Raw genomic sequence first — 21,663 nt, forward strand, 5'->3', positions numbered from 1 at the left:
AATAATAAACAGGAAGTAGAATTATCACCTTTCTGACAAAAACAACAAAAACTGAAAATGTATAAGCTTCGTAAAAGTAGAATTTATGGCAGAGATTATACCATATAAGTGTATATATTCTGTGTAAACAACATAGTTTTTCTTTTTTATTTCTTCCTTTAGTGCTACTTTTATATACTTTGTTCTATTTTATTGCCTAATATATTGTTTTATTCTCTTTTAAAATATTTAAATATTGTTACACGTTTTCTGTGTGTGTGCTGCAGAGGCTGCGTGTAATTGTGCAATCCTGTGTTGTAAAACCAAAGAACCCAAAAAATCGAAAGTTTGTTATATTTAGATGTCTGAACTCAAGAAAACTGAGGAAACACAACACTGGAACTTCCCAGCAATATGTACTGCAACTTTCAAACTTTTAAAAAATTGAAAACTCCCCCAAAAAACGTAACATCTTGTCATATTTATATGTCTAAATTCGGGTATTCTGCAGCAACACATCCCTCAAACTTCCCAGCACCGTACTGCACCTTTAAAAAATTGAAAACTCAAAAAAAACTGATTCTTCTGTCGTTGCTCTCCCCTAATCCCACTCCAAATCCACTTCTGCTGTATTTGGGCTGAAATGCACCAATTAAATCAATTCTAGCTGACTTTGATCTACTTCCCTCAAATTGTGCAGGGATTTCAAAGCACGAGACACGCACAGAAACACACACGCACACACTCGAGAGAGAGAGGCTCTGCTCCCTCAACAGCAGGGGTGAACACACTTTGCTTCTCTCTCCCTCTTCGCAGTTTCCCTCCCTTCCCCCCTCTTCTCCCCCTCCTCTCTTTTCTTGGCGTCATTTTAATTCTTCCTCCATGCAGAGAGGTACAGTAGATAGACACAGAGAGGAAAAGAAAGACGTTCGTAGTCTCTCTTCACCTTTATTTCTAACTCCTCGTACCTGTCATTCTTTAGCTATTCTCTGGTATTTTTTTTTCTTTCTCTCATTCGTTCTTCCTCTTCCTCTGAGGTTTTATAGATAAGAGATGGGATGTGGAAATTCCTCTCCAACCTACACCAACAATAACAGCAGCAGCAGCAGCAGCAGCACAGGAGGTGAGAAACTGCGAGTGTGTTTGTGCGTTTCTGAGTTATCTAGCAGCATGTACGAGATAGAAACAGATTTAAAGTGTGTTTTCTCTCTTTTAAGGCGTATCAAAGTTATTTTAATAACTTTTTCTATCATATAATGCTGTCAAATGCCCAGCCAGTATTGTTTTTGACCATAGAAACGCAGGTAAACACAAGAGGAGATGAAGCATTTGTGTGTGTGTGTAATATTTTTCATATAAATGTTTCCTGTTATTCATATTATAAACCACCTTTTAGGGCATGATAAAATGTTTGATTGTTTCATACTTGGAATACATTTTTTATATTAAATATTTAATGTTTTGTTGAATTGCCGGACTGCCACACTGCTTTGAAAACAGCAGGGTATCTGCAGGTCATGAAAAGTAATAACAAGCATTGAATTTGGTCTTATAAGGTATTAAAAAGTCTACAAACTAAGATTGTTGTGTTGTATTGTGTGTGAATACATTGAGAGCCACTAAACCAAAGTCAAATTCCTTGTAAGCTTAAACATACTTGGCCAATGAAGATAATTCTGAAACAGGTGTTAAATTGTCCTCTATGTGGTATTAAAGAGTAACTTTAAAGGGACATGTCATTCTTTTTGTGTCTGTCATTTATATACTGTGACAATGATGGATGTTAATGTTAAAATGGTCAAAGATCCAAAACTTGAGGTGACTTCAACCTGCGTCCTTCGTCGTAGCCTTCGTTGCTAAGGTTGTTCCATATGTTGTTCATGATGTCCACTCGCATATTTCGGATCAGATTCAGGCTCGAACATGTATGGATGTATTTAAGAAGTTTCCATTTTGAGTAAAGAATGGGAAAAAGAAGTGAAATCCTGCTACTACTGTTTGTTTACGTAGCCTCCGGAGCAGGAAGAAGCTTACTGAAGCTGACCAATCAGAACAGAGTGGGCTCATTGGGGGGGGGGGGGGGGGGGGGGGGGGCCTTAAAGAGACAGGAGCTAAAACAGCCTGTTTCAGACAGAGGCTGAACTGAGGGGCTGCATAAAGGACCAGTGGAAGATAAATAAGAAGTTTTTAACTGTAAATCATGCAAAGATATTCCAGTAGAGCCCCAGAATATAAATATAGAGCTGGAAATGGGCTGAAAAGCAATATTTTAACCAACCACACCCAACAGTGAGGTCAGGGGGCCCTAGAGTACACCTGTATATCACTGCAGTGAGCAATTTCATGTTTGGAGTCAAACCAACAATGAACTGATCTACATACAGGTATTGTGTGTGTATCTAAAGCCTGATATATCTTATTTCTCTGTTGTTGTCTAAAAACCATTAAAAACACGTCAGTGAGTCACACCGCTGCACTGGGTGACATGTTCCTTCATTATGAAGAGTTTGGTCACGTTAGTTTGTTTAGAAACAGCTCCAAAGACTAATAACAGCATCATGTTTTCAGTCTCAGGAGAGTAGTTCTGTGTAAGACAGATGCCAATGAGCATGGTGGTTCCTGCACATGTTGTTTACAGCTTTGCTAGCTTGTTTTGCTACATATCACAACCTCTTGACTTTGTACTGAAGATCTTTGAGAAATTTACAATGTAGTAAGTTTCATAGAGGATGAACTTTAGACACTTTCAGGATAAACTAAACATTTATAGCCCCACTACTGGTAAAGCCCTCAATCAATAATAATCAGTGCGTCATTTGCTTCATACAACACTTGCAGGACATTAGTATAGGTACTAATTAGGCACAGGCAGCTGTTAACTTTTACAGACTTTTAATAGACTAATCTAAAGCTTTTTATACTTAAATCTATACGTCTGAACTATATATATGATATGTTCCAGGAGCCGGTTGCAGCAGCTGTTTCTAAATTCAAACTTAGCCTCATTATAGTGTCAGTGTTTACTAAGTGTAGATTTACACATCACTAAATTAAAACTGGTTGCATGTTATGTAGAGATGAGTTGTAGGCTAACTAAAGCTACTGACAGGTGGAACTGTTGCGTTAGCTAGCTGAATGAACCAATTGACAAAGCTAACGTTAGCTTGCTAATATCTGAGCCATTTAGACTGAAGAGTAAAAGAGGTAACATGGAATATGGTAAATTGGCTGCATTTATGTAGCGTGTTTCCAGTCCTCCATTCACCCATTCACACACACATTCATATGCTGCCATGCAAGGGGGAGAAGCTAATCATTCACACACACACACACACACACACACACACACACACACACACACACACACACACACACACTGTTGGCACAACTTTCAGGAGTAACTTGGGGTTCAGTATCTTGCCCAAGGACACTTGGGGAGCTGGGGATCAAACTGCTGATCTTCTGATTGGTGGACGACCGGCTCTACCTCTGAGCCACAGCCGCCCCTCGTATATGGTCGATATATCTGACCTGACGCTTTACATTTCACCGAAATTAACGAAAGTTTGCCATAATGTTCGACTAAATTACCAAATAACGTTGGTTAGCTTAGCATAATCAGATATTTCCCTCACTGTCAACTAAATGAATACTGTTAATTCTAAAACACACAAATAAAAACAAACTCAGACCTACATTCACAAAGGATTGGCAATATAATTCTCTTATAGTATCTTTTAGTAGTTACTAAGAACTTAAGAGACTTTATGCACAAACTTACAGATTATCATTCGAATAATAATTTGTATGAAATCTGTGATGTTTGGCTGTATACAAGCTTACACTGTCACCATGATTTACCTGTGGATTTCTTGATTCACTTGGTGTATTCCTTCGGTTTTTCTTTGTTTTTTAATGCTACTTTTGCCTAATACAACTTCTTATGCTGTATGTTGCATTGATATCATGTTAATGCAGTCAGAGGTGGATGATAGCAGCTATGAATGATTAGTTTAACTGTGAATAAACTGTCAATCAATAGAAAAGTAAATGAACAATTTGCCAACGATTCATCTCATTCATCTGTCTTTTTGTGACCTCAGGTCGTGCTGAGTCTTCATCAAAAGGGTAAAAGTTCATTTTACACCTTTTAACACACATAAAAAAAAACATTTACAAAGAGGTTCTGATGTTAAAACGTGTCATTGTCGTTTGACCTTTCTCTGATGTTTTCTGTAAACCTGCAGCGACTGACTTCAATACACACAGCGGGTTTTAATTTTATGTGTGTGTGTGTGTTGACAGATCAGAAGACTCTGTGCCAGATGACGACAAACGGAAGTCAGTCATTCAGTTGAGTTAATATCTGTTTATATATCAAATATATTTATAAACATGATCTCATTTGTGCATGCGTGTGCGTGTGTGTTTGTGTACGTAGGAATTATGGAGGCGTCTACGTGGGTTTGCCTACAGACCTGAGCAACATTCCTCAAGTACAGATAGGATCACTAAGAGGTAAAACACACACAAACACATTTTTTGCACGCACTGAAGAACAAAAATTGACAAAATATTATGAGGTTAATTTTGTCCCTTAATTAAAATGTAAACATGCCGTCACAAACCATCCAAATCTAAAATCACAGCTTGCATTAAAGGAGAGGTTCAGGTTTTTTTCAAGACTGTTTTAGTTTGCTTAATTGAGTTTGTATCTCCTAAAGTTACAGTCTGTTTATTAGAAAATTAACCACTTCCTGTTTCCATGGACTGATCTATGATCTGTGGCGGAGGGATACATTCTGCCAGTGGTGTGTAAGTCTGTTGATTTTATCCGGTTTTTACTACTCGAGACGCTCAGAGACGCTGATAACTGGAGTCTGTAATTTTGGACACTAATATTTTTGTAACAAACCGATTTGACTCTTTGAGTTTTCAGGGTCGATCTCTAACTGTTCTTGTCCTCCAGACCACCTCGACTTGCTCCTGCTTCTGCGTCTGACATGAACAACTTACAACAACTTAGTGTAAATAAAAACATAGTACTGTATGTGGTTTACTCTGTAACATGTTAGGAAAAACCTGGTTCCAGTAACAAATCGACAAGCCACTACAAGAATGTATCCCTCCGCCGCAGCTCGGCAAGGAACGTTCAGGAGAAACAAAAACAGGGAATTTCATATTAAACGGTGTAACTTTGGAATATATTGACTTGATTTAGCTGAAAGAGGCTGCTGAAGCATCATTTTAACTTCATCTCTTCTCTTACAGTGTAGTCTCATTCAGAGAGAACTGCTTCATGGTCAGTATGGAGAGTGGGAATTATTACAGCGACTAAGACCCATTTCCACACACATATTGGCACATTAGGGTTATATAAAAACAGATTTGGAAAAATTCAAACCTGTCTTTTGGTTTTCCTTTCCGCTTCTCGGTTTTTGTGAGTTTGGTCATTATAATAATCGGACAAATGTTTCAGTGGTGGGGATTCTCTCTGCTGCGCCTCTATTGGTCCAATAAACTGTCCGTCATATCCCAGGAAGTGACCACAGATCTCAGATGTTAGCCTTCCCTAAAAGTTGAAATCTAAAGATCCCCTCCAAACATGTATTAATGCATAAAAATACTCTGTTTGGAGCAATAATGTGTGTCTGATATGGGTTTTCCACCCAAAAAAAGTATAATTACACGTTAAAAACTTTAAAAATGACATCTACTCTTTCTCACTCATTGAAAAAATCCAGAATCTATGAATATTTAAATATATTTCATTTCAGGAGTTTAACAGCTGGACACAAGATGTCTCCTACTTCACTGTAAAATCCACTTCAAGTTTTCACATTACACTTGTGTACGTTGCACACTGGACCACGACTGGCTCCAAACTAGCTCATAGACCCCTTAAACTCAGAGAAACTTTCCACTTTCAGCAGATGAATGTGAAAACAGACTGTGCACATACATCATTCTGTACAGTGAAACATCCAACAAGAATCACAAACCAAAAATAAGAAACGCAAACCAAAAGACAATAATACAAGCTGTGATTTTAGACACAAATCACATTTCAAAATTAACCCCATAAAAGCTACCATGTAGGCAGTAATTCAAAATGTGATATTGTCCAATATAGAGCTGCAGAGCTGACGAAATCCTTCATAGAGTCAAAATACTGAAGAAAATCCTTCTCTGCTAATCAGCAATAGCAAAGTTTCATTGGGTCTCATGCAAGAACGGCTCATACCAACAGATTTGTTCTTAAATTGCAGCTCGTTTGTAGAATTTTCTCTTACGAACAAAATTTACGAGTGACGAATCATGAACAGATAGTCTTCTGTCTTTCTTCACAAGGGGAGAAACACTTGCTTGACTTAGAATTAAAATGTCTTAATCTAAATGAAAGATTGAATGGATCTGCAAATTCGCTGCAGTATAATTTCTCCTGAGGACAAGTTAAACAACTCATCCGCTGATTTAGACCAAAGCAAACGAAACTGTGGGATTTGAAAACAATCACAGACAAGAAACTGTTATCGATCTTTTCATCTAAGAATGAAAAACAAGACTTAAGTCAGATTGTTTCTTCAGTTAACACGTGTGCTTGTGTTTAATTTCTGCTTTTGGTGTGAGACAGCATGCCTACGTGAGAGTATAATACTACATATCCAATTCCCAATAACCTCCACACACACACACACACACACACACACACACACACACACACACACACACACACACACACACACACACACACACACACAGCTTCAATTTCCTGTTGAGTCTCCAGGGTCATGAGAGCATGGGAGAGAGAAAATACTGATGATCACTACACAGACTGTGTGTTTGTGTTGTTTATTCTTTATCTTTGTGATACTATTATGTGTTGCATGTATCAATGTAAGTACTGTATATGTATTTCATATTTCATTAGTGGTAAAAAAAGAATTTAGTTTAATATTTGATATGTGTGTGTGTGTGTGTGTGTGAGCTAATTATTGGAACTGTCCTCCACAGAGAATGAGAGAGACTCCCTCAGGAAGCCGCTGTGGGGGAACAGCCTCTAATTTTAATGAAGATCCAGGTCTGTGTGTGTGTGTGTGTGTGTGTGTGTGTGTGTGTGTGTGTGTGTGTGTGTGTGTGTGTGTGTGTGTGTCACGACCTCCTCCAGTTTCTCACATTAATGAGCGCTATGATGTCATGTCAGTGGTTAAAGCTCATTTTCCTCATTTCACTTGTCTATAAATCCATCAATACATTTGTGCGTAAAGTCGTTCGTCAGTTTAAACTTCAGTACTGTGTAAACCGGTTGCTAGGCAACATTTGTAGCGCTGTCCAATAAGAAGCATCCAAATATGTAAACAGGAAGTGATTGTTAGCATCACAAGTCGTAACATAACTTCCAAAAATAACAGCTAACAGAGACTTAAAGCTTTATAGACTTAACTGTTAATCCTTTGTGAATGTAAGTGTGTTTTATCTGCGTATCTGGAGAAATATGTGTGTTTTAGAGTTAGTAGGATTCATACAATTCACAGTGAGAAGGAAATATCCGAGTATGCTAAGCTAACTAACGTTATTATGTAAGTAGACCAACATTGCTATCGGTGGAGCCTTGCTAGCATGGCTAAAAACCTTTGGAACAACTGTCTTAAAGGAACACACCAGTGTTTTTACTTGTTTTAGGCTTCAAAATGAATAATTTCCCAAATATTCTTTACTTATTTTGTATTTTAAGAAGATTAATCCAATGAAAAATCTTACAATGTAAATAAGTGAATATTTCACCTAATCACTTGTGTGTTTTGTTCATTTTGCCATTTATGCAGTCATTATATCAGAGCTGCACCGATTAATCGATTAGTTGCCAACTATAAAATTAATTGCCAACTATTTTGATACTTGATTAATTGAAAATTTCCAAATTCTCTGATTCCAGCTTCTTAAATGTGAATATTTTCGGGTTTCTATGACAGTAAACTGAATATCTTTGGGTTGTGAACAAAAGAAGACATTTGAGGACGTCATCTTGAGCTTTGGGAAACACTGATTGACATTTTTGACCATTTTCTGACATTTTATGGACCAAACAATGAATTGATAAAATAAAGGACTTAGTTGCAGCCCTACGTTATAATACTTATCATGCAGTCACAACGTACTTAACTGTGTTTATGTTTCTACATCAAGTTGTTAAATCAAATTATTTTCCATCACTTTTAACCAGTTAAACACTGTCTAATTCCTGGAAATGTATCACGCTGCTGTCTTCTCTGCCTCTCTGTGAACTGAAAGGTGTGACAGAAGAATGATATGTCAGGAGGGAGTTTGTCGTGTGAGAAGAAGAAATTCTCCAGGCGACCGTCAGATCCTCAGTGTTGTCATCAGGAAGTCTCAGATGGGAAACAGCAGCAGCAGCACCCAGCGGAGCCAATCTCCTCTCTCAGCGTCCTCTGTAATGGGACCAACTACACCCGGTTTGACTGACTGTGGAGCCGAACTGGTTATAGACTTCTGTGCTTTTATGGAAGCAGATGTCAACCTGGACTCACGCTTTATAAAACAGAGACAGTTTGATGTTTATAAAGATGAAGGTGTGCCAAGACGCTGCAGATTTTTATCTCATCCATCGACTTCACTAGAGGATCCGACTGGGTGAGCTTCATTTGGCTTCATTGGCATGCTGCAAGCAAGGGCACCAGAAGTAGTAGTCCAAGGGGCCACTTTACTCTCCTCCCACATTCTTTTTATATTGCATCCTATATTGAAACACTTACGGTAATTCATTCCCGTCCACTCTAAGACATTAGGTAAAATAAAGCGGGCAAACAAAGCAGGAAGAATATTTACATTTTAATCCAATCAAAGAAGACATAGTCACACAAATCAAATGCATACAGTGTATATTGCGACCAATAAAATTGTTTCAGTGCTTTGTTACATTGTTTAAGTTTGTTTGAGCCGTTAACTTAGCTAGCTGAACTAACCATAGCTATCAAATAGTAACATAATATAAGAGAGTGAAATACAGTCAAACAAAACCGTTAATGTTAGGGTTAATGTTTGACCTCACCTAAACTCACCTGTAGTTCGGTGTGTTTGGAGTGAAAACCTGCACGCTCTCGGTCCTCCAGGGCAAACAGTATACATAAAGTGGCTCCTGCTGTGAGATGACGTCAGTGAACTGTATTTCTCCATGGGGCATTTACACGGCGAAGAAACGAAAGCTGCGTGTTTGTTACTGAACAGAGAGTCGTTTTTGTGCTCAAGGTGAACTCACGAACGATGCTGGTTGTTTAGGACGTTGCTTAACTAAACCATATCATGTCATACACATGTAGGCTACAGGGACTGTAGATGGAGAGAGGTTACGATTCAACTGGAGGTACTGCGGTGATTTGGATTGTACAAGCGTGTAATGCTGCAGGGTTAACACTACTGGTCAGGAGTTGATAGATTTGTAACTACTTGCTTTCGAGAGATTAAATTTCCTGGTATAAAGTTAAAATCTAGACACAATGTTAAAGAATATGGCTGGCAATTTTCTGTGTTTTTTCTTTCTGTCAAGGAATCATCAATGAACTCATCCTACTAACTAGTATTGTGTGTGTCTCCAGAGCCTGATATATCTTATTCCTCTGTGTCGTAGACCTCTGTTGTTGTTCAAAAACTATTAAAAACATGTTAATGAGTCACAGCACTCCACTGGGTGACATGTTCCGTCATTATGAAGAGACTAATAACAGCGATCACGTTTTCAGTCTCCGGAGAGTAGTTCTGTGTAAGGCAGACACCACTGAGCATAGCTCTTTGAGAAATTTATAATTTAGTATGAAGTCAAGAGGTTGTGATATGTAGCACAACAAGCTAGTGAAGCTGTAAACAGAACCACATTCCCGCACATGCTCAGTGATGTCTGCCTTAAACAGAACTACTCTCCTGAGACTGAAAATGTGATCGCTGTTATTAGTCTTTGGAGCCGTTTCTAAATAGACCAACATGACCAAACTCTTCATAATGAAGGAACATGTCACCCAGTGCAGCGGTGTGACTCACTGATGTGTTTTTAATAGTTTTTAGACAACAACGGAGGAATAAGATATATCAGACTTTGGAAAAAACAATACTAGTTAGGAGATCAGTTCATTGTTGGTTTCGCTCCAAACATGAGATTTGTTGACATTAAGAAAAATATAGAAACGTGTTAGCTATATCCTGTCACACATAAGAGATATATATGTGGACTAAAGGCCTATTTTTGCTACACATGAACATCCTTTCACATGTTGCTCAGCCTCAGTGCGACATTAAGCACTTGTAGCACAGTTTGACGCCGGCTCTTGTAAATCACAATTGACAGTTTTAAATTGAGTTGAAACAAAAGAATTTAAATTAAATGCATGTTGTCCATCCTGGAGGACAATAAAGATTCTATTCTAATTTGTAAAGTCTGCTCACATTCAGCCAATTAAGCTAAAAACTCTAATTTTAGCTTAATTGGCTAAACTCTAAAGTTGGAGTGTAGCAGCATCAAGTCACAATCATTTGATTGTATACAAATGACAAGTTTCAGCCATGAAATTCACAAATGAGAACTCATTAGTTAAGAACATTTACACTCCTGCCTTTTTATCACATTTATCCTAATCTGTACCTTGAATCTGTAACACATCATTTGAGTTATTGTAATAAAAACACTGGTTACAAAAGTCTTATGTAATGATGCAATACAGGGCAAATGGATTTCTGCCTGTTGGAAGTGATGTGAAGTTAAGAATGGAGGAAGGAAATGAGTGTCACTGGAAAAACAGCATAATTGATGTTAAAACAAGTTTAATTTGTGTGTAATTTGGTTTACACTAAGAACAAGGCTGCTGTGAAACCAACTGTGGATCAGATTTGTTCACAAAGTTGAAGTGAATTAAGGAAATGATCTGCTTTTTGTTACATTTGTGCTGTTTCAGTAATTATCTTGCTCAGACGGGCTCGTAGTGCCTGTTAATGTTTTTGTTCTCTTGTCTTACAAAAAAAATGTTTTTTAATTGCTGGAAGAGAAAAAGAGGAAAGTAAAGTCTTTTTTCCCACAATGCTGCTTCTCTGTTTTAGTAGTTTTCTCTCAAATCAACTGATGCTTTTGTGATAAGAAATTAAATATTTTGTCATATTTAAAGATAAAACACTAACTCTCCCGATAGATTAGGTTTGATCAATTGTCTTGACTAGTTAAAAGAAAAGTAGATGAACACAAAGACTTGCGGGAGAAATTAAAGCCATATGAGAAAAATTAATCTCTGAAAGTTTGAAAAGCTCCCAAACTTTCAACCAGATTGGAATTATTATTATTATTATTTCCCATAATTAAAAGATGGAAATACAGAGAGGTTTGTGTAAACACTGACGACCAAAGTTGGGACAAAATCAGACAAAGTGTGTAGTTTTCATATTCAACCACCAAAAAGCACCAAATTAAGAAAAATGAGAAGTAAGCAGAAAAAAAAAACTTTTTTCTTTACTAAAACAGGGTAAAAAAACCTTTTTTTTTCCTGATGATAAAAGGTTCGACAGATACATCTACCAGATAATAGTATTGAATCAACAAATATCAGTATTTGCACATACTGCAAGTCGGCCTAAAGTAACAAGAAACTGCAATATCATCACTATATAGCTGTTCCACCAAGGAGCACTTATATGGAAGATTTACAATGTCTAAATTAAAACAAACCAACCAAGTGAAGTACACATATAATTTTCTCTTTATATTTTATGTCTGCATTTACTGTCATAATGAAATGAAAAACAAAAAAAATTACTATTTAAGCCATTTGACTTTAAAACTGAATGAATTGTTTTTCGTTGTGACATGAATTTTCCACTGAAATTATTTTTTATTCAGGCATTTTAAATCTTCCATACGGTTGCAAGTTTAATCTTCATCTGTAAAATGTTCAGCTTAGTGTAAATATTATGGCAGCAATTCTGTAATAGCCATTAAAAAAATAAAAACTTTATTCAAAAGCTCATCTGATAAGTAACTGATCATGTTATGGATTTATGGTTAAAATTGAATATTAGTCCTTATATTGGTGTCTGTTTTTCAACTCTAAAATATTTATATTTGCCTCAAATCAGGCTCTAAAAGACAGTAGTGAAGTCAAAAGTTGTAATATGTGTTTCTGAAGACTCTGGAGTATTTTTCATGACCATCATTTGAAATTATCCAAAAAATGTTTGGTTTTATTAGTGAAAATCTGCCAGGTTGAATATGTGAAGGTTTTTTTCATTAGTATAAAGTCAAACAAACCAAAAAAAAAAAGCTCTTCAGTTGAAATTAAATATTTTTATTTTAGTTTAGGAAACAAAAGTCCTGCTTTTATACAAAAGTTCTTCCACTTACTTGACCCACTTCACAATGAAGACAAGTGTTCAGCAGAACAAACCACAAACTGTCAACGAAAAAGTGTGCAGGTGCCTTAATACATGTAGGGCACAGATGAACCTAAAGTGCATTGGAATGAACTGTGTGTGTGTGTGTGTGTGTGTGTGTTGCTTTACATACTGAGGTTTGTGTGGTTTGGAGGTCAGACTGAAGCTTGATAGGAATGGTGTCGCTTGTAAGGCATGTAAGATATTATAGAAGCTCATAGTGTACATGTAGTATAAACCTGAAGTATTGCAGTATATAAGTGAGGTAACGATGTATTCACACTATGAGCAACACCATCAGTGACTCATTTAACTTTATAACAAGAAAGATGATCAACCGAAGAAGTTTAATTTATGGCTCACCAAGTAATGACAGGTTGTACTTAAAGGGGACATATCATGCTTTTTTGATTTTCTGTTATTTTTACACTGTTATGATGTCAAAGTTCCAAAACTTGAGGTGAATGTGTGTAAAAATGCTGCCTGAAAGTCAAAACTCAGGGCTTCAGCTTGCAAAGTTAAATCTATATTGGATTTCAGGCTTGAACATGTATGGATAGTTTATGTTTCAAGTAATGAACGAGAAAAAGAAGTGAAACCCTACTACTATTGTTTGTTTACGTAGCCTGCAGAAGCTTCCTGAAGCTGACCAATCAGAACAGAGTGGGCTCATTGGGAGGCGGGCCTTAAAGAGACAGGAGCTAAAACAGCCTGTTTCAAACAGAGGCTGATCTGAGGGGCTGCTTAAAGGACCAGTATAAGATAAATAAAGTTTTTAACTGGAAATCATGCGAATAAATTCAAGTAGAGCCCCAGAATATAAACATAGACCTGGAAATGTGCATGATATGTCCTCTTTAACAAGTTCTTCATATTAACTTCAAGTTGATAACATCTCAGTGTTGGGTTTACAAGCTTATTTCAGTTGCCACCAAGTGGCCAAAAAAATCAGTTAGTGCAGTTTTAAGGTTCGAGCACTTCCGAACAGGCTATTTTTACTCATCAAAACAATATAATGTGCAGAGGAAGCTGCATTTATTCAACCTAAACCTTTGCTCACAGTCTGAATACATTGTGATTTGCATTGCTAGGAAATTAATTCGTACCTTGTCCGCAGCCTACGATCTACTGCGGACGAATATGAGGAATGTAGTTAATCAAAAACTTCCTTTAATGTTCCCTTCAGTCACGCAAAGCCCTGACTTCCCTTTCTGATGACCACTTCCTCTCCCGACGCCAGCTTCCTGTACAGCTGCGACAGTTCATCCGGTCGTGGCATTTTCGACTCTGGCGTGGAGGGAATATCAAAGTCCGATGACACCTGGGACTCCGAGAGCTCCTCCGGCTCGGACTGGACCTTTTGGCTGTCGCTCTCCATCTCCTGAGACATCGTATCGTTCCTTAAATCTCCTTGTTCCCGCCCCCTCTGCTCTGGTTGGAGGATCAAAGTGTCGGGTAAGTCCTGGTTCTGGGAGGAATGATTTGACAGAGAGGCGGACAGGGTCAGACTGAAGTTTTCGTTGGTGTCCGGGTTTTCTTCGTTATCGCTGAACAGATCTGGAGTCTGGGAACCGGTCATGACGGAGGGGGAGGGGCTCGTGACAGAGCAGCAGGATTGTGGTTGGCTGTTGAGGCTGTTCTGGCTGTCACTCAGCATCTCCGTGGTGAAGAAGTCCTCCCACTGCGGAGGATTAGAGGAGCCGCATCCTTCGACCTCAGTCTTCTTTTTCTCAGGTTCTTTATTCTTCTCGCTTTCATTTATCATCATGTTCACCTCCTCCTTCGTCTGGTTTGTATCCCCTTTTCCCTCCTCCTCCTCCTGCTGCTGCTCCTCCTCCTCATCACCATCCTCCTCTTCATCATTGGACTCGGTGCAGTCCACATAGTTACGTGCAACAGGCTGCGAGTCTGTGACCGTCAGAGGTAGAGACTCGGCCACAGACACAGGAGGCGCTGTTTTCAGAGGAGCTTTCACTAAAACCGACAGATCAGAAAAGAAAATTAACAGTTTAGTGAATAATAATCAATACAATACATACCTGAGACTTCAAAAAAAGACATAATGCTAAAAAAAGAAGTTCATGCACCATTTTCTATTTCTGGATTCAGTCCCATCTTCTTCCTCACTGGTGCCAGATCCAGCCCGTCAAACAGCCCGTCATCGCTGTCTGAATCTTTAATTAGACGTCATGACAACCGTTAGACTGATAAAATAGTTTGTTCGTTTACAAAGCTGATATTGATCATTGAATGGTGATGAAATGTCACATATCATCTCCTAAAATGTCATCTTCGGTACATCTGAAATAAAGATTTTTGAATATTAAATATCTTTCAGTGCAGATCTGAATTCATTCTCACCTGGTATTTTATCCTTCAGATGTGTCTTTTTATCTCCATTTCAGAGTTTTAGTTGTGTGTATTTGGCTTTAAAACCTGCATTAAGTGATTTTTTTTGTCCACAGTAGTGAACACAACACTGACACATCATCACCTCTTAAGTTGATGTGTTGAACTTGTCGTGTTTCTGTCATACTGGTGAATCTAAGTCCAATATTCACTCTCTTTTAGCTCTGTTTTTGCTCTCTACCAACTCCTGAGGGAAATATCTGGCTCTTCAGCTGCTAAATGCTCCCCTATGTTCACCAGCTAGTCTACAGCTAACTGTGTCTGTTTGTTTTGGTGCTGAGCAGGTAGTGTACAGTGGCTTTTTAGAGCTTTTACTCTGAAAACAGCTGCCTTCAGCGGCCAAAAACGACGCTATGAGAACGCTGAGAGTGAACCAAAACAGTAAAGTTGCAGCCGGGCAGATAAACAACGAGCTGAAACTCACTATAAAGTTTTCACCTGGAAAGACCAAACTCTGTGTTTTGAATATAAAATGTGTTTCATCAGACAAAATGCACATACAGTAGAAAGTTGATCTAGTTTCCATGAAGCACAGTTTACACTTCATACACCACACGGTGACCTGGAAACAAGCATCACAGCTACAGAGGTAGTTACAGATGTGTTGCTGTGTAGAGCAGCTGCCATGGTTTTATGTGTGTGTGTGTGTGTGTGTGTGTGTGTGTGTGTGTGTGTGTGTGTGTGTGTGTGTGTGTCTTACCGTGTGTAGGTCGCTCCGCCATGGTGCGTTTGAGGACTCCCAGAGGTTTGTATATGAACGCTGTTTGATCAGACCAATTCCTGCACATCAGCTTCAACCTGGAGTCAATGTTATTACAGCTGTTAAACACTTTTTAAAAGGCAAAATTCATTATTATAAATCAATATATGTATCACTGATGAAATGTTATCACATTGTATTTATTTATTTATGTTTTTAAACTCATCAATTTGCCTCTAATTTTATAGAGGTAGCTTAAAATAAAAGAATCTGAGGGGGTTAGTGATTAATTTAGAGCTGCAACTTACTATTATATTCTTAATTAATTAATTTGAACATTATCTTTTAATTGTTTGGTCTAAAAAATGTCAGAAAATAATGAAAAATACAACTTTTTTACAGTCCTTAAATTGCTTGTTTTGTTTTGCAACCAACAGTCCAAACCCAAAAATATTCACTTTACTATCACAGAAGATGAAGAAAAGCAGCAAATCCTCACAACTGAGAAGCTGAAACGAGGAAATATTTGGTGTTTTTGCTTTAAAAAAAATTACAGAAACAATTATTCAATTATCAAAATAATTGCAGTTTAACTTTCATAGTCATCTTAACATAGTTTGACATGTTTTGCTAAATACAGAAATGAGAATAAAACTTTAACATCCGTCGCTTAAAATTTCGGTTCGCAGATGATTGCAGAATGAAAACAAATGAAACTTCACTCACATCTGTGTAACCTCAGTTAACGTCCGACCCATAGGGATAACACTGGGGTAGATGTTGACTGGCTGGAGGTAAGAGAGGAAGTCTTTGATCTGAAATTGAAGGGGAACATTGTGAGCATCAATATATCATGTGTGTATGAGCGAATTACTTGTTAAAAACAATTAAGGCATTTGTAAAATATATAAGGAAAGAAGAAGAGAAGGAAGGACTAGCTGAACTTTACGTATTCTAACAGATGTTCTGTGTGACACCGACTAAGATTTGATTCTCAATACAAGCTTCTATAAGACTCCTGCATGTTTATGTGTAACCACAGTCACATGATTCTGGTTTAATAATTGAAATTAAAAGAAAGACAGAAGTACCTCTGAGTAGGAGGAGTGGAAACTGAAGCAGGCTCTGAAGGAACTGCCTCCTGTCCTGAAAGAAACAACAAGAAAAGGCACATTTAGCTCTCGTACACCAAATGTCATGATTTATAATAAACTCTTCTTTAAAGGACGTGTTCACAGTTGTTCAAGTCTGTCTTAAAACTACAGTCAGGAGCCCAACTTAACACTGAAACATGTTTTTCTCGCTTTCATCGTTCCTTCTTCCTGTCCTTTAAGTGCAAGCGTCTCCTGCTTGTCTAATTGATTATCTATAAGACATTATCCACCTGAGACCTTGACAGGAGTTCATGTTTCCACAAACTCTGACAAATCTGAACCTGATCTTACTTTATTATAACGTTGGTTTTCTTCATTCTCTCTCCGAACCACATGGTGGACGGTTTGATGCTGATGATGCGAAGAGGAGTCCCGTCAGAAGCGGTACAGCCACACGGCAACCTGTTGCCTTGGAAAAACTCCTCATCCTACACACACACACACACACACACACACACACACACAAACACACACACACACACACACACACACACAAGCGATCAATGAATGAATTGACAAAGGACACTTTTATCCAGAGCTATGAAGCAGTAGAAATATCTAAACTACTGAGCAGCCAGATGTGTGTGTATATGTTGAAACAGATGACGTGCTTAACTTAACTTAATACTATAATACTGTTGGGTTTTTTTTAGGATTATGAACTTGTTGAAATAAATGTATCAGGACTCAATCTTATATTTTTTAGACAAAAAATTGTTCATGACATTTTTAACTTTCTGGGATCTGGACAAAATAAATGCCATGACTGTCCTATAGGGACAATCAATTCATTTTTCTAGAGCAACAACACCAAAGTTACTATTTAAACTCGATAATATCTGAATGGAAACAAATCTGAAGTCTACTGCTGGTAATTTGCTATTAGCCCTGACAAGAATAAGTGTAAAACATACCGGTGGTGGACAGGAGATTACAGGAAAAGTAGTGAAAAATATCACTTTTCTGCAAATTCAAGCTTGCAGAACAGATGTTTCAACTTCATCTCTTATTGTCTCTCTACTCATAAAGGTTTTATTGCACTTTCACTCATCAACTCAAGTAAAATGTATTCATACTGCTCATTCTCTCCTCTGGGCATCCCTACTGTCCCAGCTTTTCATCATCATACGACCCACATCTACTTCTCATAGATATGAAATCTGAAGACCAGATATCCCTGTGCCGACTTCTGGCTCTGAATAACTTGAGAGAAACCCTGTGTGTGTGTGTGAGATGTGAAGCGGGACCTTTGGGTGTCGACACGCATGGATCTGCGTCCTGCGGTCAGTCGTGACGTAGCTCAGGATCTCCGGCATCTTCTTGAACATCGCCAGATTCTTCACGTGGATCTGAGAGTATAATTACACAACTAAATATGTAAACATGTAAAGCAGGAGATCTTTACACAAACTGTACAGACGTGTGTTTTTGTTTGTTTACCTGTGTGTTGAACTGCTCTCCCAGGTTGGTAAACAGGTATTCGTATCCGTACGCAGCTTTACAGTTGAGCCACACGACGTGATACGAACTCTGACTGATCCAGTTTCCAACCAGCTCTGAGATACCGTTCAGACAAACCTCCTGCACACACACAAATTATATGTTCTATAATCATCACAATGGTTCTAATACATATTAAAATAACAGAAAAACTGATGTGTTTTATCACAAGGTTCACACCAGGTGATCTGTTCTTCTCTGCCCTTTGTACGATTTTCTATTAGAGCTGAAACAAATTATTAATTTTCTTAAATAAGTGATTAATTGTTTGGTCTATAAAATGTCTAATAAAATTGTGAAAAATGCTCATCCAAGTTTCCTAAATCCCAAGGTGACGTCTTTAAATGTCCTGTTTTATCCCATTCCCATCCCCCCAAAAACTTACTCGAGTAGGAATTTGGTAGAATCGTGGGTCATAGAAGGTGGAGTCCAGATAAATAGTCTGAATATCCTTCACTCTGTATGTGAAACATGAAAAAAAACCCAGCATCAGCTAAACGAACTGTGATGAAGAAAATAGAACAACAAGACAAAGAACATTCAAGACTCATTCAGACGACATTCAGTGTCTTAAAAATAAGATTTCGACAGAACAGTGTTCAACAGCTTTAGAGACAGATGTTCAGCATATACAAATACCTTATCAGACTATTGATTTATTTCATTACTAAACTGACATGCTTTTCAAGTTTCTAGCCACATGTTTGTGTATTTAGACGTTATTTGTGGACCAAACATGACAACAGGCAGATGAGATACATAGTTTATAAAGATTATGTGGGTACAGCTTACTTGCTAAAATAAAGTTTATTTCCTCATGTGGGCCGAAAAGTCAAACCAACCAGTGAGTCCTGATCCATCTCTGAAGTCTTGAGAGACAAAAAACTAGTTTGAAAACAGTAAATCTCTCTTTTCTGTTCAGGTTTGTTTTCAGGTGTGGAACGGGCTCATTGTTGCCCCTTGTGGCAGCAGAAGACGCTGCACTCGAAAAATTATTTGCATAAGAGACACAAAAGGTGAGATTTATGTTTCATCAGAAATGTTTTCAAACAGTATTTTTACAAGAGGAAATACTTCATGGATAAAGACTAACTGGTCAGTGTGTCAAATGTAAACATGTCTGGTTAACTTGCCCACCTACAATAAAGAGTAACACCTCTTTTTGAATATAGTGAACCGTGATCTATAGAAGTCAGAGGTCGATTGTGCCAGGTAGATTTACTTAGGAAGATTTAAGTAGGTTTATGTTTGTATAACTTATTTTGTGTCTTGTGATTTGATTCTTGGGCTTTTTCTCTTTTAAGTCCTGTTGCATACACTTGTGATGGAAATTGTATGTTTCCTTAAACCAACTAATCTCTGACTTTTTTGAAGAAATGATCAAATTCTTAAACGTTTACTATCTGGTTCTCTAGAACAGAAAACAGTGAAGATGTTCATGAGCACCAACCTGCTGCCAGAGTGCAGATGTTCTATTCTCGAGGCGTCTCCAGCAGCCAACCTGAAGTCTCCTGTATACAACACGTTTCCCTGGGAACCCTCGAACAGGAACCTACACGCAGACACACACCAGTTCATGCTTTGATTTTTCCATCAGATGTCTTAACAATTATTTTAAAAGAGTTAAATAAAAATAGTTTAACTTTTCGCAACAGAATATAACCTTTTTTTCTATATATCGTAGGGCCATAACTAACCATCAAATAGTTGTTGGGTCTATAAAATGTCGGAAAATAGAGAAAAATATCGATGTCTGAGGAGGGAATTTTATAATTTGATCATTATTTATTATTTTTTCTTGCATGTTGTGTTGCAGCATTACATGTAAACAAAGACAAAGATAGTGTGACTTACATAACAGAGCCGGGACAGTGGCCCGCAGGAAGCAATGTTACCACAATATCTTCTTTCTGTCAAACAAACACCAGACAAGATGGGCAAAAAAAATCTGTTAGAAAGTTAGTAGGACACTTAAAATTATAAAACTGATGAGTTGCATGGACTAAACTTGGGGAAAGTTAGGAAATCCTCAGTTTTTTTACCTCTCCTGATGCCTCATCCACCAGAGAAATCTGAGTTGGGCTCTCCAGCTCTAAAGGAACCTAAAACAGATCATTATCAGGAAAGACAGACATACTTGAGTATATTGAATATCGAAATCTATTGAAGAAAGGTCAAAAATAACTGCTAATGACTTACAATGTATTCCTCCCAGAAAGCGTATTTGGGATTGCTCAGCAGAAGCTCTTTGGTCACAAAGGAGCAGTACAGCCTGACTGTTCGACTGGAAAAGAGAACACCATATCAAGCCGATAGTGACAAAGTTAGTGATATATTATAGTACTATTGTTTTTGTCCTGTTTACAGCTCTCATAAAATGATTGCTTTCACCGGAAGTGCAGAAATTATAGTTACTTATTTGTCTAGTTGTAATCTTTGTTTGGGTCTACAGTTCAGGATACATCAAATTCAATAAGTTATGAATCTGTTTTACTGTACAGAGGAGGGAATCTGATTGTTACAGTAGGATAGAAAATACTTGAAATGATAGATTTATCATACAAATCGTAGTATATTTTCTTTCTACATATGTTTCTCAAAGAATTTACTTTATTTTTACTTGTAACATCCATGGAAATGTGCCAGAATAAGTGATGTGTCCCCCATCACTTACATTGTAAGCGCATTATGAAGGGATCTTCTAATGGTCAGTATGAACAGGAGGAATGATTTTAGCATGAAAAACATGTTTAAATGTTCATTTGGGCTCCTGACTGTTGTTTTAAAACTGTTAACTTGTCCTTGGTATCAATTAAACTCCAACTATCTTCACCTGAACTGCAGTTTTCTCTTCAGTATTGGTCCTTTCAGTCCTTTCATGTGATCTGTTGAAAGCGATGACAGAGATATAAGAGATTAGTAGCGGGGAAAACTGTCATTATCTGCTGCTAGAGCGCTTTTAAAATGGTAATTGTCAATTTGACTTCATATACAAAACATAAACAGGTTGATGATGCTATAGCTAACAACCGAGCTTACCTTTGTGACAGTGGGAGAGGAAATATGCCCTGGCATGTAAATTCTCCCGGTCGAACCGGTCCAGGGAAACTGTAGGATACTCCTTCATTCGACCTGCAAATGAACTCATCTTACCCTTTCAGAGCCCACCCTTTCAGAGGTATAACAGTCTAAAATGAACTAAGAGATGTTTTATGCGGAGAGAGCATATTATGATAACATCATTAACGTTTGTTTGTCCCGCCCTCCTCTTCTTCTTCTACGCTCCTTTTACGGCAGTTCAGGTGCACTTACCGCCATCTGCTGTCAGTAAATACTCCAGTATTCTTACGCGTTTTTGACAATTCGAATGAAAAACAACAAATTATAGTTTCCATGCTTCCTTTCTTCAAATATTTGTTTAATAATACCGACTATAATGCAGCAAAGTTGTCAGTTTCTTCATTTCTCTGCTGTCAACTTTCTGCCGTGTCATTTGGC

General features: G+C 37.7%; 2 protein-coding genes across 4 annotated transcripts; one reads left to right on the plus strand and one right to left on the minus strand.

The window, feature by feature from the left end:
* Positions 1 to 340: 340 nt before the first annotated feature.
* On the plus strand, positions 341 to 9,580 carry si:dkey-261e22.4 (overexpressed in colon carcinoma 1 protein homolog). 3 transcript variants are annotated; one of them, XM_042403476.1, is made up of 7 exons: positions 341 to 760; positions 1,026 to 1,102; positions 4,083 to 4,107; positions 4,285 to 4,320; positions 4,421 to 4,497; positions 6,994 to 7,060; positions 8,272 to 9,580. In XM_042403476.1, the coding sequence occupies exons 2-6, from the start codon at positions 1,033 to 1,035 to the stop codon at positions 7,041 to 7,043; spliced, it is 258 nt and encodes an 85-aa protein (XP_042259410.1). In that variant the 5' UTR covers positions 341 to 760; positions 1,026 to 1,032; the 3' UTR covers positions 7,044 to 7,060; positions 8,272 to 9,580. The 3 variants fall into 3 exon arrangements, 2 of the variants coding, with proteins under 2 accessions (XP_042259410.1, XP_042259411.1); XM_042403477.1 differs by lacking the exon at positions 341 to 760 and adding an exon at positions 799 to 871; XR_006093958.1 differs by lacking the exons at positions 341 to 760; positions 1,026 to 1,102; positions 4,083 to 4,107; ... (1 more) ...; positions 4,421 to 4,497; positions 6,994 to 7,060 and adding an exon at positions 7,083 to 7,441.
* Positions 9,581 to 13,212: 3,632 nt separating this feature from the next.
* On the minus strand, positions 13,213 to 21,611 carry dclre1c (DNA cross-link repair 1C, PSO2 homolog (S. cerevisiae)). The gene is made up of 15 exons (XM_042403330.1): positions 21,205 to 21,611; positions 20,999 to 21,050; positions 20,365 to 20,449; positions 20,208 to 20,267; positions 20,020 to 20,075; positions 19,616 to 19,717; positions 18,551 to 18,623; positions 18,106 to 18,246; positions 17,913 to 18,014; positions 16,957 to 17,093; positions 16,603 to 16,657; positions 16,238 to 16,326; positions 15,512 to 15,609; positions 14,490 to 14,576; positions 13,213 to 14,376 (listed from the first exon to the last, which is right to left on the minus strand). The coding sequence occupies exons 1-15, from the start codon at positions 21,311 to 21,313 to the stop codon at positions 13,589 to 13,591; spliced, it is 2,034 nt and encodes a 677-aa protein (XP_042259264.1). The 5' UTR covers positions 21,314 to 21,611; the 3' UTR covers positions 13,213 to 13,588.
* Between the last annotated feature and the right edge of the window lie 52 nt (positions 21,612 to 21,663).

Source organism: Thunnus maccoyii, chromosome 23 (genome assembly GCF_910596095.1).
Source record: "Thunnus maccoyii chromosome 23, fThuMac1.1, whole genome shotgun sequence".
Classification (NCBI taxonomy): Eukaryota; Metazoa; Chordata; class Actinopteri; order Scombriformes; family Scombridae; genus Thunnus; species Thunnus maccoyii.

Coding starts and splice junctions, on each gene's coding strand:
- si:dkey-261e22.4 (XM_042403476.1), top strand. CDS start 1,033: ATGGGATGTGGAAATTCCTCTCCAACCTACACCAACAATAACAGCAGC. Junction 1,103..4,082: donor CAGCAGCAGCAGCACAGGAG/GTGAGAAACTGC, acceptor TTGTGACCTCAG/GTCGTGCTGAGTCTTCATCA. Junction 4,498..6,993: donor ACAGATAGGATCACTAAGAG/GTAAAACACACA, acceptor TGTCCTCCACAG/AGAATGAGAGAGACTCCCTC.
- dclre1c (XM_042403330.1), bottom strand. CDS start 21,313: ATGAGTTCATTTGCAGGTCGAATGAAGGAGTATCCTACAGTTTCCCTG. Junction 20,076..20,207: donor TGGATGAGGCATCAGGAGAG/GTAAAAAAACTG, acceptor TTTGTTTGACAG/AAAGAAGATATTGTGGTAAC. Junction 16,658..16,956: donor AAAACCAACGTTATAATAAA/GTAAGATCAGGT, acceptor TGTTTCTTTCAG/GACAGGAGGCAGTTCCTTCA.